The sequence below is a fragment of the Tamandua tetradactyla genome, chromosome 14, assembly GCF_023851605.1.
Source record: "Tamandua tetradactyla isolate mTamTet1 chromosome 14, mTamTet1.pri, whole genome shotgun sequence".
Classification (NCBI taxonomy): Eukaryota; Metazoa; Chordata; class Mammalia; order Pilosa; family Myrmecophagidae; genus Tamandua; species Tamandua tetradactyla.
The window spans coordinates 35,171,217-35,195,827 of NC_135340.1; the positions used below are offsets into that span (position 1 = coordinate 35,171,217).

General features: G+C 37.8%; 1 protein-coding gene and 1 pseudogene across 1 annotated transcript; both read right to left on the reverse strand.

The window, feature by feature from the left end:
- Nucleotides 1–1,697: 1,697 nt before the first annotated feature.
- Nucleotides 1,698–19,452, reverse strand: LOC143655301 (X-linked retinitis pigmentosa GTPase regulator-interacting protein 1-like). Its single transcript, XM_077126688.1, has 5 exons — nucleotides 19,258–19,452; nucleotides 17,219–17,324; nucleotides 5,063–5,086; nucleotides 2,439–2,585; nucleotides 1,698–1,775 (listed from the first exon to the last, which is right to left on the reverse strand). The coding sequence occupies exons 1-5, from the start codon at nucleotides 19,449–19,451 to the stop codon at nucleotides 1,698–1,700; spliced, it is 549 nt and encodes a 182-aa protein (XP_076982803.1). The 5' UTR covers nucleotide 19,452.
- Nucleotides 19,453–21,197: 1,745 nt separating this feature from the next.
- Nucleotides 21,198–21,506, reverse strand: LOC143655806 (HIG1 domain family member 1A, mitochondrial pseudogene; annotated as a pseudogene).
- Nucleotides 21,507–24,611: the final 3,105 nt, after the last annotated feature.

Genomic DNA, 24,611 nt, shown 5'->3' on the forward strand with positions numbered 1-24,611 from the left:
CTTGCTACCTATCATAACCTGCCAACCCCCAACCAGGACCATTCCAGCCAAACTAAAGAACATATAGGGCAATTTATAAGATTCCACATGGGTTCCAGGTACTAGAGTAACTTTCCAGAAACCTACTGGTAACTTTCCAGATAAGACCTGAAACCTAGCCCAGCCTCTCCAGAACATCAGACAGTTAGTTCCATCTCCCTACCCCATATTAGTGACAGACCCTTCCAATATCAAAAATTTAGAACTGCCATAGCCCAAACAACCCCAAAGAGAGGTATGGAAAGATCAAAGGTGATGGTGGAATTATACATAGAAGATAGGACTTAACAAATAAATATGAATGCTGAATCATTAAATTGATATCTCTTTTAGTCTCCAGTATTTTAGAGCAGCTACAAGTAAAACCTAAAATTGTGAAATTGTAACCCATGTCAAAGTCTGAAATATGTTCTACAGCTAATTGTGGTGGTGTTCTTTGAAATGTATAGTTTTTTTGTATATATGTTATTCACAAAAAAAGAAGGAAAAAAAAGTTGATTGTGATGATAAAAGAGTATTTAAGAAAAAACAAAAAAAAATTATTTAAGCCCTCTAGCCTCCTATATTCTGAAGCTGCTAGAAGGAAAAATATGAGAGGATCATATTGTAGCCCATGACAAACTCTGGGATCTATCTTGTAACTACTTTTTGAAGGGTGCTTTGAAAAAGACTGCCTTTTTATTTCTTTGCTTTGTATATATGTTATACTACACAATAAAAAAAAACAATACATGGATAGATGCTTTTGGTAAAAAATAAAATAAAATAACATTAAAGTATAAAGAATAAAAATGAAGTTGCCCTTTTGCCCTACTCTAATCCTCCTCTCATCTCCAGAATTAATCTCATTAACAGTTGTGGATCCACATAAACACTAACATAATTTAGATTAGAGTCAGCATATTCTTTTGCAGCTGGCTTTTTTCTTTTAAAAATATATCTTAGACTTACAGATATACCTCATTAAAACAATCTGCTTAGCATTTCATTGTGATGATGCTACAAGATTTATTTGCTTAGCATTTCATTGTGATGATGCTACAAGATTTATTTAACCAATCCCCTATCAATGGATATTTGGGTGGTTTCTAATTATTTTTACAATGATTAACAATGCCGTAGTTAACATACTTATTACACAGATATCTTTGTATATACATTGGGGTATTTATTTAGGATTGATTCCAAAAAATGAAATTTCTGTTGCAAAAGATATGTTTATATATCATTGTTATAAATACTATCAAATTCTCCTCCAAAAAGGCCATACCAATTTATAAGTTCACTAACAGAATTGAGTATGCATTTCCCCATAACTTTATTACTACCAGATGATATTTTTAAAATTTGGAAAGCACTTTTCTATTAGTGTCTTTTTTTTTTTTTTTTTTTTTTTTAAAGAGAGAGGGAGGAAGGGAAGGAAAGAAAGACAGACAGAGAAGGAAGGAAGGATGGGAGGAAGAAAGGGAAACATCTTTAAACATTTTCTTATTTTATTATATTTTGTTTGTTTGTTTGTTTTTTACATGGGCTGGGGCCGGGAATCGAACCGGGGTCCTCCGGCATGGCAGGCAAGCACTCTTGCCCGCTGAGCCACCGTGGCCCGCCCTATTAGTGTCTTTTATAGCAAACAATGCTATAGGGACCAAACTTGTTACTCACCTTTCTAAGAGTTTGTCATAATTGTCATTCAGTAATTTTCGTTCTTGTTCCAAATCTTCAATTCTCTGCTGAAACTAAGAATGAAAGTAGAGTGGGTGAGATAAAATCCTAAAACCTATTGCCCTGCACACAATCCCTTTTCCATTGAAGGATGGGAACGGAGTGGGAGGCTTCGTACGCTCATCTCTCATGTCTCTCTCTGATAGGGAAAAAGCAGAGCTATTCGTCTAGAAGACTCGAACCAACTGAAAGTGGGGTAGAAACTTTCAGATGAGGATTCTTTGACATAAATTTTCATGTGTCAGTGTTTCACCTCTTAGAGAAGTGGCAGAACACTTTAAAAGAGCAAGAATTTTAGAGCACAGATCAAACAATAAATCTCAGCTTTCTCCCTAATGATGTAATCTTGAGCAAATTATTTAACTACTTGGAGCCTCACTTTTCTCAGTTGTAAAAATGAAATATCAATATTTCATTGTTGCTAAAATATACATTTTTATAGTCTTCAAATATAGGAGTATTATTTTACTTATACAAATTTAACCAGCAACAAGATAACCTTTTTAACCACTGTGGTATTTCTCAAACACTTTCTCTGCAATACGTTAAACTATTTTAGTACCTTATTTACAAAAGGTGAAAGAACAAATTAAAAATATAAACATTTTAACATCTCTGAAATTGCAATATAACTCACAATTGATGGGTGGTATCTTTCCATTATTATTGTAATTTACCTCCTTCAGTGTTATCTGCAGGATGGACACATCTTCCAGTTGGCTCTTCAAGCTCACAGCCTTCTTGCTCTCCTCCTTCAGCTCTGCCCTCAGCTCATTCACTTGGCTGAGAAGCGCATCATGTGCCACATCCAGGATTCCCTGATTCTGGGCAAAAGGAACGGTGTTCTGAGAATGGTCATATCCCTCAGTAGGGTACTCTCCAAATATCAGCAACCCTACAATTCCCTAGTGGATATCACCAAGAATGACTTTGATTAATCGCTTGTTGTCTTTGTATTTTAAGTTGACCTTGCTTTTCATACTAGACTTTTCATACTAGACTTTTTCTGGAAGTATAGTTTCCCTGTGTGTAAAGGAAATAAACATAGATGTGAGACTGAACCATAACCCAGACAGGCAACTGCACTTCGACACTGACTTCTTCACATCAACTTATAGTTAAACAACTTTATTTCTGACAAAGTAAAGACACAGGTGGCTAATTAGACCTTTTCGTCCAGATCCTGGCTAAAGATAAGCTACAGACATCATGATACCTTCACAGGGAGAGTGGCTCCCTCCTCTGGAATGCTTTGGATGCATCAATCAATAAGGAGACCATGTGCCCGTGACCAGGAACTAGCTCCTCCCAACTACGTGCACAAGAGCAATCCAACGCCTGGAATAGCACATATAAATATTGGTCCTTGCCCTGGCTGACTTTGGAAGTCTCACCCAGGAGGGATGCTCTGCCTGGGACCCTATGGACTGACCAGGACTCTGATTGGCTGAAGTTCTGGAGTTCCTCAGTCAGAAGTATCAGATGTGGGGACTTTCCCTGGTTTGGTGAGAATCTTTCTCTTTCTCTCTTCCTTCTTGCTTTCCCTTTTACAGTCTGCTGGCCAGGTTTTAAAGTGTCTTATGCTTATTTGTTTGTTGCACTTATTTATGTCGACTCATACATTGTTTTATATAATCATTTTGAATTAATAATCAGAAAACCCAAGGAAAAGCCTTTTCAAATAATCAATAAATTGTTTAAATTGTTCATCATACTGTGGTGTTTTTTTTAATGTCCTACCTGAGATTCCAAGTACTTATGGTGTTCAATCAAACTATCTACATAAGTTATATTAGGAAATGTACTAGTCAAAATATAAATTTTGTACCAAATAAACATTTTTTGCTTTAGTCTCACACATAAGGTGACATTTTAAAATATTAATTACCATCTATTTTCAGCACCCTGCAATAATGACATTCCTTTGTTCTTCCTCATGCAAAAACATTTTTAAAATTTGTACATTTAGTCACTATTATTATACACTCTAGGCATTCCTAGATTATACCATCTCAATCTTTAACATCTATCTTTCTTTCTGATTTCATTTATGTCCCCAGCCCTTCTCCCTCTATCATATATTGTGCCTTCCACTCCTGAATATTGCCTATGTGAAACACTGTCTTAGTGTGAATTTTGTATTCTGGACAACTGTACTTCACCTTGGTATCTGAATTTCCCAAGGTTCAAATTCAGCCCTGGTTCTAAGTTAGATGCCATGTATTAGTTGGGGTTCTCTAAAGAAGCAGAACCAATAGGAAATATCTGTAAACATGAGATTTATAAAAGTATTTCATGCAACTGTGGGAATGCAAGAGTCCAAAATCCATAGGGCAGGCTTTGAAGCTGGCAATTCTGATGAAGGGTCTCAGTGAACACAGAAGAGGCTTGCTGGCTGAAGAAGCAGTGAAAATTCTCTCTTCTCCCTTAAAAGTCCTCAACTGATTGGCTCAAATCCAACTGACTGAATTTTCTTGTTTGCAGGAAATATGCTTTAGTTGATCATAGATGTAATCAGCCACAGCTATGATCAATTAACCGATGATTTAATAGACCAGTCTTCTGGTTTATCAACCATCCACAAAAGATCCTTGCAGTAATGGGCAGGCCAGTGCTTCCCTGACCAGACAACTGGGCACCATCACCTGGACAAGTTGACAGCAGAACTTAACCATCACCTGCCACCCTTAACAGCTGCCTTAACTTTCTAAACTAATTGAATACTTTTTAGGATGACATATCCCTCCCTTTGCATCTAGGAAAGTGACGTGAGATTAGATGACTCTAGAAGTTGTGTGCATTTTTTTTCTGGGAGACTGTATAGATTATATGGTTTCTAGTGAGGAGCACCTATAGCTGGTTATGCTGGGAACTCTGCCTTAGTGACCCTTATGTGTGGACATTAGCCCAGTGCCACCCTCACATCTGTATCTCACTTACAGGGATAAAAAGGGCCAAATATTTAATAATACCAGAGAAGATTTGTAACAACTTTTTTATATCCCACCACCATATACATGCTAAAAGAATATTCTTAGCAAATTTCTAGCAAATGCTCTAATTCTTCCAAGCAATAGGCTGAAAAATATTCCAAACATTTTCCAACTCAGATCTCATATTCAATTTTTATGAAAACAGTGCTTTAAGTATCTTTTGATATTAATAATAACACCATTCATCTTGATGGAAATTCCATGGCATAATAATTTGATTTAGTTGGTTAAATTCTAATGTTTGTTATGTTACTTAGAGATAAATACAAATGTCTTTGAGTTTGATTACCCTGGGAATCTTTAATTACCTTCTGGAGCAGGGATTCATATGCCTGGAAAAGAGAAATAAGTCTTAGTCTATGTTTATGCTTGATGTTTATTTACCTCTATAATACAAATGCTGCTTAAATATTTATTTAAAAAAACATTATAAATAATTCCTGTAAGCCAATTCAATTTGTACACTTGTTTACTAATTGCTGCTACTTCTCCCCTGCCCTTTCCCACAGGCAGTATTTGAATGTAATAGATCACATCATTTATTTTAAAAGGATGAACAATTCATTATTTATTTTTGCATGCATTTAGTGGATTGTCTAAGAAAAATATTTAATCTCAAACTAAGTGCTGTCTGTTTTTCAGCATATTTCAGAAAGGCCTCTTTCCAGTTTTAGAAAGTGAAAACCCAACAATAATCATAATAAAAACAATAGTTACCATTTGCTTAGCAGTTTCTACATGTTACATTCTATGTTACCATGTATTACATAATGTTATAATTGCCCATTATAATTATTTTATATATATTATCTCATTTAATCTTTACAGCAAATCTGAGAGGTAGGTATTATTATCTAAGTTTTAAAAATAAGAAAATTGAGGCAAAGAGAGTAAATCATTTGCCAAGAGGCAGAGATGAAATTTTAACCTAGGCTGTCTGACTCTAGTCTGTGCCACTGACCACCATATTTTACTGCAAAGGGATTAAATGAGTGTAAATTTATTTTAATATGTGTATGAGGTGGTTTGGAGCTGTATGTGTCCCAGTAAAAGATGTTCTTAAACTTAATCCATTCATGTGGGTGTGAATCTATTGTAAGGACTTTTGATAAGGTTACTTTAGTTAAGGTGTGGCTCACTTCAATCAGGATAGGTCTTAATCCTATTTCTGGAGTCCTTGGTAAGCAGAATAAAATTCAGCTTTATACAGAGAAAGCCACAGGAAGCCAGAAACTGAAGGTTAATGGATCCCAGAAGAAAAGAAAGAAGCCAAGAGAGGCCACCAAGTGAAGGCCTTATGGACCAAGGCTCACCAGTGGCCAGCCTCAAAACTTCAGTCTTCAGGAAAAAAGCATCACCTTGATGATGCCTTAACTTGGACATTTTACCTACCTCAAAACCGTGAGCCAAGAAATTCCCATGGTTTAGGCTGACCCATTGCATGGAATTTGCTTGAGCAGCTAAAGGAAACATTTTTAGTGTAGTTCAGTTTAATTCACTTATTCCTTTAGTGAATAAGAAAACAGAACCAAAAAGATACATTGCAAAAGAAAAAAAAATAGTATACCCTAATTTAAAAAAATTGCGGGTGATTTTCTATTCATTTAATTCATTTTTACTACTATTTTCTGCCACTAACCTAGATAAATAAATTCAATTTTAGAATGGATTTCTAACATTTTTTCTTTAATGCAATGGAGACATACAGATATTTAAAAAAATCTAAATATAAAAAAAGACCTTTACTAATACATCTTTAAATTAGTCCCCTTCCCATATGTCTACACCCTTTAAATGCTACCCAAATTAACCTGACAAATAATTTAAGCATATGTAAAGCTCTCTAAAAGGTATAGGACTGGAAGTTGGTCTTGTAAAGGTGCCTTCAGCCCTTATCAGAAAAGGGCATTGCTGTAGCTAGATCCAGTCTCTGTGAATGGCACTACCATCATAGAATCACCCAAGCTAGAAATCCAGGAGTCATCTCTCATTTCTCCTTTTTCTTTAACCCACTTCCCTTTAGTGACAAAGCCCATTCTTCTTCCTGGACATCTTCTAATATATCTTTCTCTCTCCAGGTCACTGTCACTGCTTTAGATGGAGCCCATAGACCACTGCAATATCATTTACCTGATTTCTCTGTCTCCAGTCTTATACTAGCCAACCCATCACTCATTCTGCTGACAGAATTGCTTTCTTTGTGGTTTTGTACTTATCAAGAAATCTGAGTTCCTACACTACAGCAGCACACACACACACCCAAGAGAGGGCTGCTGTGAGGAGAACATTTCCCCCATTGGCCATAGATTGAGACTTCCCGGCTGTGGGAAGCTGACCTTCTTCTGTCTCCTCTATATGGCAGAATAAGATAGGTCAAGTTCACCTCTGCTCCAAGGAACAGCTAGAGAAGTAAGAGAAAAACAACTGGGACAGCAATTCCAGGGTGTAAGTGACCTGAGAGGGTCTTCTACACAAGACAGGATGCCCTGGCTGCAAAAGCTCAAGAACTGAGACACAGAGAACTGGAGGTCATCCAACTAGTGCAAACAGCTTAATGTGCTCCTTTCCAAACGGAGGCCTGGGACCCTCAGGAGTACACAGACAGGGATGCAAGGACAAGGAAGTAAGCCAAGCTGCATCCCTTGAATGCGCTACACCCATGTGCACCACACCTGCCCTGCAACTCACGACACTCCCTATACCCCACCCACTTGAACCATGCCTCAAATGCCCCCACCATGCTCAAAGCACCTCACCCTGCCCACCCCCCACCCCCCACTACCGGTAGATCATATGCTTGGGCAAAAAAAATATGTCTTTTAAATTTAAAAACATTGAAATCATTCAAAGCACTCTCTGATCACAATGGAATGAAGCTGAAATCAATCATCATCAAAGAACGAGAACTTTCACAAATATATGGAGACGAAATAACACACTCTTAAACAACCAAGAGATCAAAGACAAAATTGCTAGAGAAATCTGTAGCTATCTGGGGGCAAATGAAAATGAGAATACAATATATCAGAACTTTTGGGATGCAGCAAAGGCTGTACTGAGAGGAAAATTTATTGCCCCAACTGCCGATATTAGAAAAGAGGAAAGGGCAAAAAGTGAGGACTTAACTGCTCACCTGGAGGGACTTGTGAAAGAACAGCAAACTAACCCCAAAGCAAAGAGAAGAAGAGAAACAACAAAGATTAATATAGAGTTAAATGTATGGATATGGATTAAAAATAAATAAACAATAGGGGAAACAAATGTTAAAATAAATGCAATAGATTGAAATGCTACTGATTAACGAAAGGGAGTGGTAAAGGGTATAGAAAAAAATAGGGGAAACAAAGGCTAAAATATATTGGGTAGATGGAAATACTAGCAGTTAATGAGAGGGAGGGATAAAGGGTACGGTATGTATGAGTTTTTTTCTTTTTATTTCTTTTTCTGAATTGATATAAATGTTCTAAGAAATGATCATGGTGATGAATATACAACTATGTGATGATATTGTGAGTTACTGATTATACACCAAGAATGAAATGATCATATGGTAAGAAAAGAATGTTCATGTTTGCATGGTGGTATGTTTAAAAAAATTTTTTAAATAAAAAAAAATCGAGTTGAATGGGAGAGCAAAACAACAGAAAAAAAATCAACGAAACCAAGAGTTGGTTTTTAAGAAAATCAATAAAATCAATGGACCACTAGCAAGACTGACAAAGAAAAACAGAGAGGATGCAAATAAACAAAATCAGAAAGGGGGGGGGGTTGTTACCACAGACACTGAAGAAATTTTAAAAAATCATAAGAGGATACTATGAACAATTATACATCAACAAACTAGAAACTTAGATGAAATGGACAAATTCCTGGAAACACATAAACAAGCTACACTGACTCAAGAAGATATAGAAGATCTCAACAAACCAATCACAAGTAAAGAGGTTCAATCAGTCATCAAAAATCTTCCTACAAAGAAAAGACCAGGGCCAGATGGTTTCCCAGGGGAATTTTATCAACATTCCAAAAAGAATTAACACCAATCCTGCTCAAACTTTTCCAAAAAATTGAGGAAAAAGGAACACTAATTCATTTTATGAAGCTAATATCACTTTAATATCAAAACTGGGTAAAGATGCTATAAGAAAGGAAAACTACAGGCCAATTTCCCTAATGAACATACGTGTGAAAATTTTCAACAAAATACTAGCAAATCAAATCCAACAACACATTAAAAGAATTATACACCACTACTGTGCTGGTTGGAAATGATGTATGGACCCTAGAAAAGCCATGTTTTAATCTTAATCCCATTTTTTTAAAAAATGGAGCAGCCGTTTCTTCTACTCCCTATTCAGCATTGTATGTTTGAAACTGTAATTAGATAATCTCCCTGGAGATGTGATGTAATCGAGAGTGGTTGTTAAGCTGGATTAGGTGATGACATGTCTCCACCCATTCAGGTGGGTCTTGATTAGTTTCTGAAGTCCTATAAAAGAGGAAACATTTTGGAGAATGAGAGATTCAGAGAGAGCAGAACAGAATGACATAGCCATGAGAAGCAGAGTCCACCAGCCAGCAACCTTGGAGATGAAGAAGGAAACTGCCTCCTGGGGATCTTCATGAAACAGGAAGCCAGGGGAAGAAGCTAGCAGATGGCGCTGTGTTCACCATGTGCCCTTCCAGATGAGAGAGGAACCCTGACCGTGTTCGCCATGTGCCTTTCCAGATGAAAGAGAAACTCTGACTGTGTTCACCATGTGCCCTTCCAGCCAAGAGAGAAACTGTGACTGTGTTTGCCATGTGCCTTCTTACTTGAGAGAGAAACCCTGAACTTCATCAGCCTTCTTGAACCAAGGTATCTTTTTCTGGATGCCTTTGATTGGACATTTCTATAGACTTGTTGTAATTGGGATATTTTCTCGGCCTTAGAACTGTAAACTAAGAACTTATTAAATTTCCCTTCTTAAAAGCCATTCCATTTCTGGTATATTGCATTCCAGCAGGTAGCAAACTAGAACAACTACCAAGTGGGGTTTATACTAGAAATGCAAGGATGGTTCAACAGAAGAAAATCAATTAATGTAATATAACATATTAACAAATCGAAGGGAAAATCACATAATCATCTCGATTGATGCTGAAAAAGCATTTGAAAAATTCAACATGCTTTTCTGATAAAAACACTTCAAAAAGTAGGAATCAAAAATACATGAAAAACCCATGACCAGGATAGTGCTCAACAGTGAGAGAATGAAATCTTCCCCCTAAGATTGGAAATAAGACAAGGATGCCCTCTGTCACTGCTATTATTAAACACTGTACTAGAAGTTGTAGTTAGAGCAATCAGGCAGGAAAAAAAGATGAAAAGCATCCAAATTGGAAAGGAAGAAGTAAAACTTTCATTATTTGCAGGTGAAATAATACCATACCTGGAAAATCCTGAGAAATCAACAACAAAGTTACTTGAGCTAATAAATTCAGCAAGATGGCAGGATATAAAATTAATGGGCTAAAATCAGTAATGTTTCTATATACAAGCAATGACCTGACTGAGGAGTCAATTAAGGAAAACATTCCATTCAAAATAGCAACTAGAAGAATCAAGTATCTAGGAATGAACTTAACTAGGGATGTAAAGGGCTTGTACACAGAAAACTACATGACATTGCTAAAAGATATCAAATATCTAAATAGGTGAAAAGACATTCCCTGCTCATGGATAGGAAGGTCAGCTGTAGTTAAGATGTCAGTTCAACCCAAATTGATCTACAGATTCAATGCAGTACCAATCAAAATTCCAACAACCTAATTTGAAGACTTGAAAAATCTAGTTACCAAATTCACCTGGAAGGGAAAGAGACCCTGAAATAGCTAAAAAAAGAATAAAGAAATGGGAGGATTAACACTTATTAACTGATTTTACAACTTATTAATAAAAATAAATATATATACATACTATATATAATTTAAAATCTAAAATTGTGGAATTGTAACCCATACCAAACTCTGAAATCTGTTCTAAAAATATGTATATATATTATAAAGCCACCACAGTGGTCAAAACAGCATGGTACTGGCACAAAAATAGAAGTATTGACTAATGGAATTGAATCGAGAACACAGAAATAGACCACCAAATCTATTTTGGTTGAACTGATCTTCAACGAGGCCCTCAAATCCACTGAGCTGGGACAAAATAGTCTGTTCAATAAATGGGCATGGGAGAACTGCATATCAGTAGTCAGAAGAATGAAAGAGGACCCTTACCTCAAACCCTATACAAAAATTAACTCAAAGTGAATCAAACATGTAAATATAAGAACCAGTACCTTAAAGCTTCTAAGAGAAAACATAGGGAAACATCTTCAAGGCCTAGTAATAAGAAGTAGCTTCCTAAACTTTACACCCAAAGCACAAGCAACGAAAGAAAAAGTAGATAAATGGGAACTCCTCAAAATCAAATGCTTTTGTACCTCAAAAGACTTTGTCAAAAAGGTGAAGAGGCAGCCAACTCAATGGGAGGAAATATTTGGAAATCACACATTGGGCAAAGGTTTGATATCCTGTATACATAAAGAACTCATACAACTCAATAACAGAAGAACTAACAACCCAATTATAAAATGGGCTAAAGACATGAATAGGCATTTTTTTTGAAGAGCAAATACAGATGGCTAAAAGGCACATGAAGGATGCTCATTTTCATTAGCTATAAGGGAAATGCAGATCAAGACTACAATGAGATACCACCTCACACCTATAATAATGGCTGATATTAAACAAGAAAGAACCTCCAAATGTTGGAGAAGATGTGGAGAAACTGGGACATGTATATACTGCTGGTGGGAATGTATAATGTAAAAGCTGCTCTGGAAGACAGTTTGGCACTTCCTCAGAAAACTAAATATCGAGTTGCCCTCTGATCTGGCAATACCATTACTTGGTATATATACCCAGAAGAGCTGAAAGCAGTGACACAAACAGACATTCACACACTGATGTTCATAGAAGCACTATTCACAATCACCAAAAGATAGAAACAATCCAAATACCTATCAACAGATGAGTGGATTAACAAAATGTGGAATATACTTAAGATGGAATATTATGCAGCAGTAAGAGGAAATGATGTCCTGATGCACATGACAAGATGGATGAAACTTGAGGACATAATGCTGAGTGAAATAAGCCATACACGAGCATAGATACTGTATGATTCCACTTTTATGACCATGGTAAATATAAAATCAGAGGCATATAATACAGAATATAGGGGACATAAAGATACAGAGAAGCCAGAGATGGGTGAACAATTAGCTAATGAGGTTGAACTTAAATGTAAGGGAATGGATAGAGGTGAAGGTGGTTCGGTAGTGTGTCTATATGTAATATAACCATATTGAAGGTGAACATGATTGAAAGGGGTTGTATAGACCCATGTGTTCCACCAGTAAACACTACAAATATAAATAAGTTCTTGCAAGAACTACTGCCAAGGTATGAATCTTGTACAAAGTGTATAATTTCAGGGTATAGGAGGAAAACTGCTATTGTTTGCTATGTGCTATGTTTAATAGGAAGACATCAAAAGTAGCACAGAAGTACCAGGGGTAAATAATGGGGAGAGGGACAAGATTTAAGGGGAAGTTTTGAATTCATATTTGGTGAGGGTGTGTTTTTTGGTTATCTCTCTCTTGGGAACAATGAAATTATCTAAAATTGAGAGTGTTGATGGACTGCTGACTTTGGACCTTATACATGATGCCCAATGGATGGAGGTGGCTGAGGGATACACTGACTGAGAAGTAGATTGGTGACTGATGGTGTATACATGCTTCAAAAAGGAGCAAAGTTGTGAGATGTTCTAGTTTGCTAACTGCTAGAATGTGATTTACTAGAACCAGAACGGCTTTTAAAAGGGGAATTTATTAAGCTGCAAGTTTACAGTTCTAAGGCCATGAAAACATCCCAATTAAAGTAAGTCTATAAAAATGTCCAAATTAAGGCACTAACAATAAGCAACCTTCACTCAAGAAAGGCTGATGAAGTTCACGGTTTCTTTCTCAACTGGATAGGCACATGGCAAACATGGTGATGTCTGTTAGCTTTCTCTCCAGGCTTTTTGTTTCATGAAGCTCCCCCAGTTGGCATTTTCCTTCTTCATCTTTAAAAGTTTCTGGCTGTGTGGGCTCTTGTGTTTCTTGGAGCTCTGAAGCTTTCTCCAAAATGTTTACTCTTTTAAAGGACTCCAGTAAACGAATCAAGACCCAACTGGAATGAGTGGAGTCACATCTCCCTCTAATCAAAGGTTAATACCCACAATTGGGCTTGTCACATGCCTGTGAAGATAATCTAAAAAAGTTTCAAAATTACAGTACTTGTGACAGTTTGAATCTATGGTGGATCCCAGAAAAGCCATGTCCTTTAATCCTCATTCAGTAACTTCATCAGCCTTTCTTGAGTGAAGGTAACCTCTTTTTGATGCCTTCATTTGGCCATTTTCATAGACTTGCTTTAATTGAGACATTTTCACAGCCATGGAACTGTAAACTTGTAACTTATTAAATTCTCTCTTTTAAAAGCCATTCTATTTCTGCTGTATCACATTCTGGCAGCTAGCAAACTAGAACAGTACTGAATACAGAGTAAAGAAACTGCTGCCTCTACAAGATGGAACATGTTTAAAACATGGCTTTTCTAGGGCACATAATCCTTTCAAACGGGCACATGAGGCATGCAAAATTGTGAATGAACCTGTGGGACATTTGGTAGGCAAAATAAGCCAGAAACATATGAGTAAATACCATCTGGTCTCATTTTAAAAATGCTTAAAAGAAAACAGGGGCCAAGATTACAGGCTTTTATAGCAGTCACATTTAGTCCGGATTGGTAATTGCTATTTCTGGATTTTGAGAGGCTGTTTTATATATGTATAACCTGGTATTTAGAGTTAAGAACAAAGCTGATCAGGTCTGGATTAAGGTAATTCAGAATACAGGAATAAGGAAGACATTGTCTGTTTTTTAGCACTTCACCTACTCTTTGAGACCAAAGGAAGAAAGGTTTATTTTGTCCAGAAGTTAGATTTTCTGTAGCACATAATCTAACTCAACCTGTCTGGATAGGTCATTTAAACATTCCAAACACAAGGAGTTCAGAATAAGAATGAGGCCTTTTAATCCTATAGAGTTTAATGTAATGCCTGGATACATCCCAGAGTACATTATGGTTGGTTACATCCCAGAGTATATTAAGCAGGTAATTAAAAAGTATTGGTCAAGTCCCTTGAGAGATGGGAGAAAAAATATGGAACTATTAAACTTTACTACCAGATACCTCTGATACTGTGTCAAACATTATAGACACCCAAATTTACAGGCCAAGACCTTGATCTTGAAGCTTGCTCTTGTGAAGCTTATGTATGCTTGAGGCTTGCTCTTGTGACACTTATGTATGTAGTAGAGAAACTTAGCCTACCTATAGATGCCTGAGAGTTACTTTTGGAGGACATCTTTTGTTGCTCAGATGTGGCCTCACTCTTTTTAAGCCCAATTCTGCAAGTGAAATCATTGTCCTCCTCTCTACATGGGACATGACATCCAGGGGTGAAAATCTCTCTGGCAGCATGGGAGATGACTCCCAGGGATGAGTCTGGCCCTGGCACCATGGGGTCAACAATGCCATTCTGACCAAAAGGGGGGAAAGAATCATAATAAATAAAGTACCAGTGGCTGAGAGAGTTCAAATAGAGTCAAAAGGCTACTCTGGAGATCACTTTCACATAAGCTTCAGTTAGACATTGCTACTTATCATAGATTGCCAAATCCCAACCAAAACCATTCCTTCCAATCCTAAAGAATACCTAGGGCATTGTATAATATTCTACAAAGTTCCATGCATGAGGGTAACTTTCCAGAAACCTATAACTTCCAGATGGGTCCCTGGATGAGATAAGTCCTGAAATGCAGAGGGTTAGCCTCCAGAACATCAACTAGCTCCATCCCCCATCCCATATTATTGACAGCCCCTTCCAACATGAAAAAGTTAGAGTGGGCATAGCCCAAACACTCCTAAAGATTGGGAGAATCTTTAGGAGTAATAGTAGAGTTATATAGGGAAGGTAGGGTTTAACAAATGAACATGATTGCTGAATCATTATATTGATATTTCTTTTAGTCTCCAATGTCTTAGAACAGCTAGAAGTAAAAAGTTGAAATTGTGGAATTGTAATCCATATCAAACTCTGAAATCTGTTCTACAACTAATTGTAATGTGCTTTGAAATTTATTGCTTTTTCATATATATGTTATTTTTCATAAAAAAGAAAAAAATTGTGATGATACATGCACAGCTATACGATGATACTGTGAATTATTGATTGTACACTTTGGATGATTAAATGGTATGTGAATATGTAATGTATATAAAAAGTTTTCTTAAAATCTTTACCATTGCTAGGTATCTACTCAAAGGACTTAAGGGCAAAGACACAAACGGACATTTGCACACCAATGTTTATAGCAGCATTATTTACAATTGCAAAGAGATGGAAACAGCCAAAATGTCCATCAACAGACGAGTGGCTAAACAAACTGTGGTATATACATACGATGGAATATTATGCAGCTTTAAGACAGGATAAACTTATGAAGCATGTAATAACATGGATGAACCTAGAGAACATTATGCTGAGTGAGTCTAGCCAAAAACTAAAGGACAAATACTGTATGGTCCCACTGATGTGAACCGACATTCAAGAATAAACTTGGAATATGTCATTGGTAACAGAGACCAGCAGGAGTTAGAAACAGGGTAAGATAATGGGTAATTGGAGCTGAAGGGATACAGACTGTGCAACAGGACTAGATACAAAAACTCAAAAATGGACAGCACAATAATACCTAATTGTAATGTAATTATGTTAAAACACTGAATGAAGCTGCATCTGAGCTATAGTTTTTTTGTTTGTTTGTGTCTTTTGTTTTTTTTCTTTTTCCTTTTTTTCATATATTTATTTATTATTATTATTATTTTTATTTTTTTCTCTATATTAACATTCTATATCTTTTTCTGTTGTTTTGCTAGTTCTTTTCCTAAATCGATGCAAATGTACTAAGAAATGATGATCATACATCTATGTGATGATATTAAGAATTACTGATTGCATATGTAGAATGGAATGATTTCTAAATGTTGTGTTAATTTCTTTTTTTAATTAATAAAAAAACTAATGATAATAAAAAAAGTTTGAAAACTTCAGGAAAGTGTAGAGAATGTAGTTAACAGTTCACCTATAATATCTACAATTGATAATATATCTATAATCTACTGTAGTGGCTTGATGGTGTTACGTACCAGAAAAGGCCATTTTCTTTTACTCCGTTCCTGTGGGTGCATTGCAGGTGGGACCGTTTGATTATGTTATTTCAATTGAGATATGACCCATCCCATTATGGTGGGTTTTAATCCCCTTTCTGGAGTCCTTTATAAGAGGAGAAAGTACACAGGGGGAAAATCCCAGAGAGCTCAGAGAAACCCCAGAGAAGCTGAGAGAGGAAGCTACTGAAGCCAGAACCTGAAAGAAACAAAACCTGGGGTAGAAAGACCAACAGATGCCAGCCATGTGCCAGCCATGTACCTTCCGCTGTGACAGAGGTCCAGCACATAGAAAGTGCCCCATAAATGCTGGTTTCCTTTCCTTCCTCTATTATTGCTCTTGGCTTCCTAATTTAATTACATTCTGGTTGTGATCCTTGGCTGAGACCTTAGCCCTGACAAGAAGTCAACTCCACTCAATTCTATTTTAACAGGTAGGACTTGAGCTTTCTTCCTGATAGAGGAATAATGAAAAAAGAACAGGCTTTGAGTTGCAATGTTTGGATATGAAAGTTGTGTGACCATAACACATAATTTTGTCCCTGAATTGTGTTCTCCCATATGTAAAATGAAGAAAAAAAATACTGTTTTAATTTGCTAAAACTGTCAGAATGCAACACACCAGAGATGGATCAGCTTTTAATAAAGGGATTTATTTAATTACAAATGTATAGTTCTTTAGAGGAAAGGCAGCTGGCTTCCTCTGTCACATAGCATGGCAAACAGTGGATGTCTGCTGGGCTTACCTCCTGGCTTCTGGGTTCAAACAGCTTCCCCCAGGGCTACAAACATCCGGATCTGAGCTCTGAGTGCTGAGATGAGGTATACTGAACTGCTCTTTTGACCTCTCTCGTTTAAGCTAATTAAATAAACCTCACTCATCATGGAAGGCACTCCCCTTAGCCAACCACAAATGTAATCAGCCATAGATGAATTTCACATACTGATGATTTAAGTCTACAGCAACAGAACAATAGGGCATCATCACCTGGCCAAGTTGGCACCCAAACCTAACTATCACAAATACTAATCTCTTAACTATTATTTTATTTTCTAAAAAAACGTAGATGATGACGGTAGCTCACCTCTTGAACTTCTGATAGCTGTGTTTTTGTCACCACCAGTAAGGTATTTTTTTCATACAGGAGCTTCTTAAGTCGAATCAGCTCCACATTCTCCTTAATGGAAGCTCTGCAGAAAGAAGAAGGCATTAAAATTTTGCATGTGTAAATGTAAAGAGTTAGGTGCTTATTCCCCTGTACTCAGTGTGAATGAAATAATCTTTGATTTTATTGCCTTCCCCTCTTCTCCACAACCCATCAGAAGTCAGAAGTGTAAAACACTCTGATAGATAGTCTCCTCTCTCCTTTTTCCCCTCACACCAGCTGGTATTTAATAAAGAGGCTACCAACAGTAAACTCTTTATAGATAGGGATGGGATTATAATTAATTCTTTTACAGAAGCTTATTAATTCTGAACCTATGGTATGAGGTTTTATTTATAACTTGAAAAATATTGGGGAGGATTGGAGCTCACTACTCATTACAGTCACTTGGTGAGATTTTAAAAATTTTACTACCTGAACCTCACCCCAAGTAATTGAAAGAAAATCTCTGGGATGGGACCCAGGATTCTGTGGTTTTAAAAGTTCTCCAGTGACTGATGTATGGCGAAACCTGAGAATTTCTATCTGGTAATGAGGATGAACCAGTCTTACCTCTGAGAAGTGAATCTGCAAATATTCTATTATGCATTAACCCCTGTTGGGGATTTAATCATATACCCCACAAAAGACATGCTCTTAATCCATATGTAAATAGGACCATTTGATTTGATATTATCAATTAAGGTGTGGCCAAATTGAATCAGAATGGGCCCTTATGTAACCAAGAAATTAGGATTTAAGGGATGATTTTAATTGCTGAATCAGTATATAGATATTCCTTTTTGCTTTTTGGTATATTGGAGTAGACAGAGGGAACTACCTGAAATCTATGAATTGTAATCCAACTACCTTAATCCATGATAATCATTGTATAGCCTTTATATTGTACCCTTGTGATTGTAAAAGCCTTGTGACCGACCTTTACTTGTACCCATTTATCCAGTTTTTTACTTTAGAATTTGTGATCACTAAAGACAGCCCCTAATGTTTATTAATGAAGGGTTCTGGATTAGTCCAGAACTAACTCACCCCATGTCCAAAGTTATCTTAATAACCGAGACTGGATCTAACCAAAATGGGCCTGCCTGACATGCACAGTAGCTTAGACTTTAACCTACAAGTCACCTATACCTTATTATAATTCTAAAAATTATGTCCATCATCATATTAAGGCCACCATTTCTTACATATGTTCTGTGACTAAGCATGCAATCAATCTGTGCATGCTCAATAATTAGATCATCTGGGGCCACTGTGCTCATTATCCTAAAACCTATCCATCTTTAATACTAAAAAACTGTCAGAATTACTGCAGTTCAGGAGAGGCAGATTTTGGGCCAATAGGCCATCTGACCTACTCCTTCATGCCTAGTAATAAACTCATTTCTTTGAAATCTTAGTGTCTCAGGAATTGGTCATTTGAGTGCATTGGGTAAAAGTCCACCGACTTTGTCTGGTAACACTTATCCATATTCCTGGAGGTCTTATAAAGACAGGAAACTTGGATACAATCAGAGAAGCCAGGGGATGTAGAAGCCAGAAGTCACAGAAAGCCACAGGAGACCAAAGATATCACCATGTGATGGAGGGAGAGATGCAAGTCAAAGAACCCCAAGAGTTGTGGCAATCCATCACCAGAACACTACAGACTCTGAGAGAAAGCATGGCCTTGCCAATACCTTGATTTGGAACTTCTGGACTCTAAAGCCATAAACCAATAAATTCTTGTTGTTTAAGCCAACCTATTATGTAGTATTTGTCACAGCAGTTCTGGAAACTAAGGTATATCCCTTTTAGGTGAACCCATTTCTTTACCCTTAGGGATTCCAGGTCTATTCCTCAGATTGAATTTAATTCCAAGCACTCTTTTTTCCTCTGAGATGAAGGAAAGATGAAAATAAGGCTCTCTTAATTTCTAAGTTCACTGTGGTTTGAAGCATGGGATGCCATACTCTTACCGAAGCTCTGTGGCCTTCTGAGCACATTCCATTGAGCTTCTCTCATCAAAGTCTTCATCTTTGGACCACATTTTCTCAGGAGATTTGGGTGGTTCTTCCACTTGCATAGTATTGCTTGTGATATTGTGGGCATTGCTAGGTATGCATAGGCCAATGAGTTTAGTTATCATTATAGCCTTGTTGAAATAAATCATACTGTTAGAATTAGGAACATTAAACATAAAAAGAAATGGAAACTATTGGGTCATTGGGATTTATAATTGGGCTTTCATAAATTTGGAAACATGTTAGACTTCTTGGTACATGTGGAGGATAATTTTAGAAACCCACTTTTTTTTTTTTTTTGCATGGGCCGGCACCAGGAATCAAACCCAGGTCTCCAGCATGGCAGGCAAGAGGAACCCACTTTTAAGTGTCAAGTGAATTATGATCTAGGGGATAAAAACATAAAGGGAAATAGAGGAAAATGTCTTCAGTTAAGGAAAGGACCTTTATTTTCCTTTGCCTTGAGGTCAGAAAGATACTTGTTTTCCAACTTTTAAGTAATGAAGTTAGAATTCAATCTAGGGTTGACTTTCATCTTCTCTCAGATTATGCTGGAAGGACTAAAAGCATCAACACTCAATTGGAATGCATTTCCAGTTAAAGCATCATGAGGAACAGCATGGGATAAATTAAAAGAACTCACAGTTGTCTGGGTTCACTGGATATTTCAGCCCTGGTTTTTTCACTTGTCACATGCTCCTTGAATGTAGGAGGGGCTGTATAACTCAGTCTTTCTCTTGGCTCTGAAAGTTTGGACAGAAGATGGAGACTCTTAAAAACAGAACACCAAGGGCTGGAACTAGGGAGCCTTGAGACCTGGGAGAAATTCTTACATGATGACTAATTCCAGAAGAAAGGTTCTCAGCCTACACTCTTGCATAAACTGCAACTACAGATTTAATAAACCAGTAGGATTACAGACTCTTTTGTGTGTGTGTGTTCACTCACTTTAATAACAATGTATTTACCATGTTATCACCATGGAATGTAAAGTCAGACCAAAAATTTTCACAAGTGCAGCAAAGCATTCTGTAGTATATCAAATCTGTATATAATCCCTTGCCAAACCAACTTGTTCATAAATCACTTATCGCCTTCAATACAGGTAAGGTGTTTTGTTCAACATTTGTGAATCTTACAGAGAAAATAAACAAATACTATACACATTACAAGTCCTCATTTTCTTTTTGATTAGCACTTTACATACTTCTATTTCAAGATGACATTTAAAAGTTATAACAGCAGTAAAAATATAATTCTGCAATTATGAAAGAGTTAAATGGAATCCATAATTAAGTTATTCTCATGTTTATTAATAAGCATGATTCTAAAATAAATACTACTTCTAAGCAGCTCTGTTACCAGGTTTTCAGGTTTAGTTTAAACACACATATGTTCAGTTGTGGGAGACATTACAATGTTGTATTCCATGCACTTTTCTGAAAGAGTTCTTTAAGAGTCAACCAGCCCCAGAAACCAAAATGCGAAACAAGTGCAGAAGGTAGGCAGAAAAAAATTAAATTAATTTGGGTAAATGGTATTCTTACATAACAGCCAAACAATGTGATATTCTGCCTGCTGTCTTTTTTAGAGCTAATTTCACCTATAAGAGTTCAAGAATGTGGAAATTTTACCATTATCAAGATAATCTGAATGACATGTTTCTTTTGTGCTAACTTGATTTCTCTGAATGACCTAGTTAGTGAACTTGTCACCAATAATTTGGTCACCAGACAAATCAAGCCTGAAAGAAAGGAAGCCAATATTCAAAAAATTGTGTTACTGTCTGAACGTACTCAATTTATTTTCAGCATATATGTGTAACCTCAATTTGAAGTGTCTTAACGAAAGCAAATACCACCAGCAAGACCATGACATCATCTCTACTTCAAAAGTTAAGGTTTTGCCCAGTATTCTTTGTACATGGAATAGCCCATACCAAGAGTCACTGCTCCCACAACAAAGCCTTGGGCTGCAACACGCATGTGAATCAGGTGAACAGACATTTCAGTATTTCCCCTGCTCTTCAGTTTGTATAATCCATATGCAACAATTGCTGCAAAACCTGCCATGCCAATAGGGACAAATGGTGCCTCTCTAGCTTTTCGGATAAGTTTAGATCCCTGATCTTCATCATATGAAGATAGAGAAACATCTGTGTTGGTTGACATAATGATTGGTTGAAGAATCTTCCACTACCGACGACACCCATTAAAGTCTGGATTACAGACTCTTAAGTGAGTATAAATGGGGAAAAAAAGAGAAGAAAGGTGCAAGCTTGTCTAGTGTAGAGACTGGTTACCTAACCCTAATTCATCTTTATCTCTAGTGCCTGGTACATAATAGGTGCCCAGTAATCCTGAACTGTTAATCAGAACTGTAACTTAGACTCATCTAATTTTCCACTTATAGCTGTTTTTACAAATGTTTGGTTGACTGAAGTAGGAGGCAGAATGTATAGGACTACATTAACAAAAAAAAGTGAGTACTTTTTAATAAAATAGGCAGATTCAAATAAAATGCTGTGTGTTGAGTTTCTCTTATCTCTGACTTCGGTCAATGGGAATAGGGTGTCTTTACATGGATCCAACATTGAATTTCAACAGAGAAAGCAAGCTCTCATACTCTTAGCCACTTGGAATACATGTAGAGGAGAAACCGCAACTTACAGGCAATCACTTACAGTCTGGTTTCTAAATTCTAAGCCTGGACTTTGAGGATGGGCTTTGGGAATCTCTGAACAAACGAAATCTTGTCCAAAGTTTTGAAAGGATTCATGCCTATTTTGCGGAGAGAGGGCCCTTGACTTTGATCATGGTTTAAAGGAGTCCACTCTCCAAAAAGGTTAAGAACCGCAGCTTTAGAGTCTTCTGGAATTTCTGACTCTGGCCGTTGCATGGCCCAGGCTTGCCGTGGAAGGACCTGACTTGACATCACCTCCGCTCAACCCTGAACCTAAACGTTCTTTCCGCGTCTGGTTCCCAGATGAGCGAAGTCCCTGTTTCGGGTTGTCTGATTCTTCCCTCAGAAGTGCTCCATGGTGAGCTGAGAATTTTGTATCTGATATTCCATTCAGGAAAAACGTTTTTAGTTTTCCTGACTCAAACAGGGAGGAGGGTAGTGAGAACAAGTGAACAAAACGGGAAGGTGGGAGCACTAAGGTAGAGAGGAAAAATGTGACAGGCAAATGAATCTTCCCTGTTAGGACAAGGACCCCAGCCTTACCACTCTTATGTTTCTCGGACACCGGCGCACCCGCAGTGTGGAGCTGTCTGCGTCCCACTTGGACGCGAGGCTGGGCGAGGCGGGGAGCAGGCGGGCAGATGTGGGGCACCTGCCGCGGCGGCCGCTGCGCTGCCGGGCGCTGGGGCATCTGGGGATGCCGCCGCCATTCTGGCTTCCGCCGCCGCCAGGCCGACTCCCGGAGCTGTGCAGCCGCCGCCTGAGCCCGCAGGTTCCGGCCTGCAGCTGTCCCCCGGAGCAAGGTCGTCCTCATCCTATGGGCAAAAATAGAGCCATGGCACGTGACTTCTCTTATGATAGTGATTATTATCCTGCATTTATTTGGTGGTAATTAATCATGAATCGACCTGCATATGAATCTATCTACTGTGGCCCATTATTTACACTGTTTAAAAAAAAAACGAAAACTTTTTCTGACCCCAGTGCGCTGTAACTTCTTGAGGGCAGGGACCTCGTAAGGTACTGTTTGTTCATCTATTGCAGTGATCACATGTCTCAGTAAAAAGCGTGGAAACATTCCCTCAATGTACTTATGTGTGTATTTATTGTTAAATTGTATACATTTACTTTTGTATCCACGATTTCAAGTACTCTTTGGTTATCAACCAAGAAGCAAGATTTTTTAGTTCTTTTTTTTGGCTCATGCAAACTTAACCGTCTTCTCAAGTGCTTAACGGTGTAAAAGAATCACCAGTTCTGGAATATGCTATGTACAATCTACAGTGGAAACAAAAATCTTATAGATTCTAAGTGAAACTCTGAACTACTCCTGGTCTGCCTTTTGTTGGGGCCCAGGTCAGGTTTTTCATGAAGCTGTACTCTGACTGCTGGCAAAGCCATGTCAGAATAACCTTGGAGGCACGGTCCTTGGTCTCCTGTGGAATGAGGTCTAGCCTGGACTACACCTTATCTAATCCGGCCTTACTGTGGGAAAGTTCTGTCTCTGCGACTTGGAGCAGACTAATTAATGTTCACTCTGTTCTCAAGAAAGTTCTGTATCCTTATTCATTACGTCAAGCACATTCTCATGCATGGCACGGCCTTAGCTAGAACTCTATTGTTAAGCAGTATAAAATAAACTTGTGCTGGCTTCTTGTGGTCATTGTGTTCAGTCAGGCAATGAACCACCTAGCTCCCACTTTCTCTTAACTCTGTGTTGTGTTTTTTTCTCAATCTCCCATTGCTCCTTCTGACCCTGTTGGGACAGTTGCTTGAGCTGGTTGACGTTGGAGAACTGGTCTGACACAGCTAGTCATCTGTTGTTAGAGGTTGGCCTGCTACTCTCTGTCAGGCCATGTTATTCTCCTATTGAACATAAACCATCTCACAGAACCATCACACAAAATCACTCTGAGAAAATGATAGAGTGGAGCAAAGCAAGGGTACTTCATAATTTTAAGCACAGACAAAAACAAGGTCACCATGCCACCCAGAAAATATTGAAATATCATTCTCTCCTGGCTAATATGAATGATACTACTTCTCAAGCAATTAAAGCTTGAGCTTCACTCTAGTTTATCCTCCCAAGATTTATTGAAGTATCCAATCATAGAATTGTTCTTGCATTCTGATAGCACCAAATCTGGAACAAATCCCTATTTCCTTGGACCCTCCCCCAAATCAACCAACTAAAGCCCCAATCCTATAAATAGGTTCTTTCCAACATTTTCTTATTGAGACAGCTTGCTCAGCTGCCAGTACGTTCCTGGTGATCTTTGGTTAGAAGGCAATGACAGCAATGTTTTTTTTTTGTTGTTTTTTACATGGGCAGGCACCAGGAATCAAACCCGGGTCCTTGGGCATGGCAGGCAAGCACTCTTACCTGCTGAGCCACTGTGGCCCGCCCGACAGCAATGTTTTTAAAAATAGACCCCAGGCTTTCAGAACTCCCATTCTTCACATCTGTTTATTTTCTACCACCCCCCACCTCCAATTCCTACACACACACACACACACACACACACACACACACCTCCCATGCTTCTCCAAGACTCCTTCCCTCCTTCCCCCCCACTTAAGGCACCATTTCCCTACTCCAGAGATCCAGTTTCAGCAGGTCTCTGGTG

Bases quoted from the DNA above. Each gene is read 5' to 3' on its own strand.
- LOC143655301 (XM_077126688.1), bottom strand. From the start codon at position 19,451: ATGATTTATTTCAACAAGGCTATAATGATAACTAAACTCATTGGCCTA. The intron at 5,087-17,218 runs GTGAGCTACCGT...TCTCTTTTCCAG, and splicing joins AGCTATCAGAAGTTCAAGAG to GCATATGAATCCCTGCTCCA. The intron at 2,586-5,062 runs GTAATTAAAGAT...CCTTTTGCCCAG, and splicing joins ATGAATCCCTGCTCCAGAAG to AATCAGGGAATCCTGGATGT.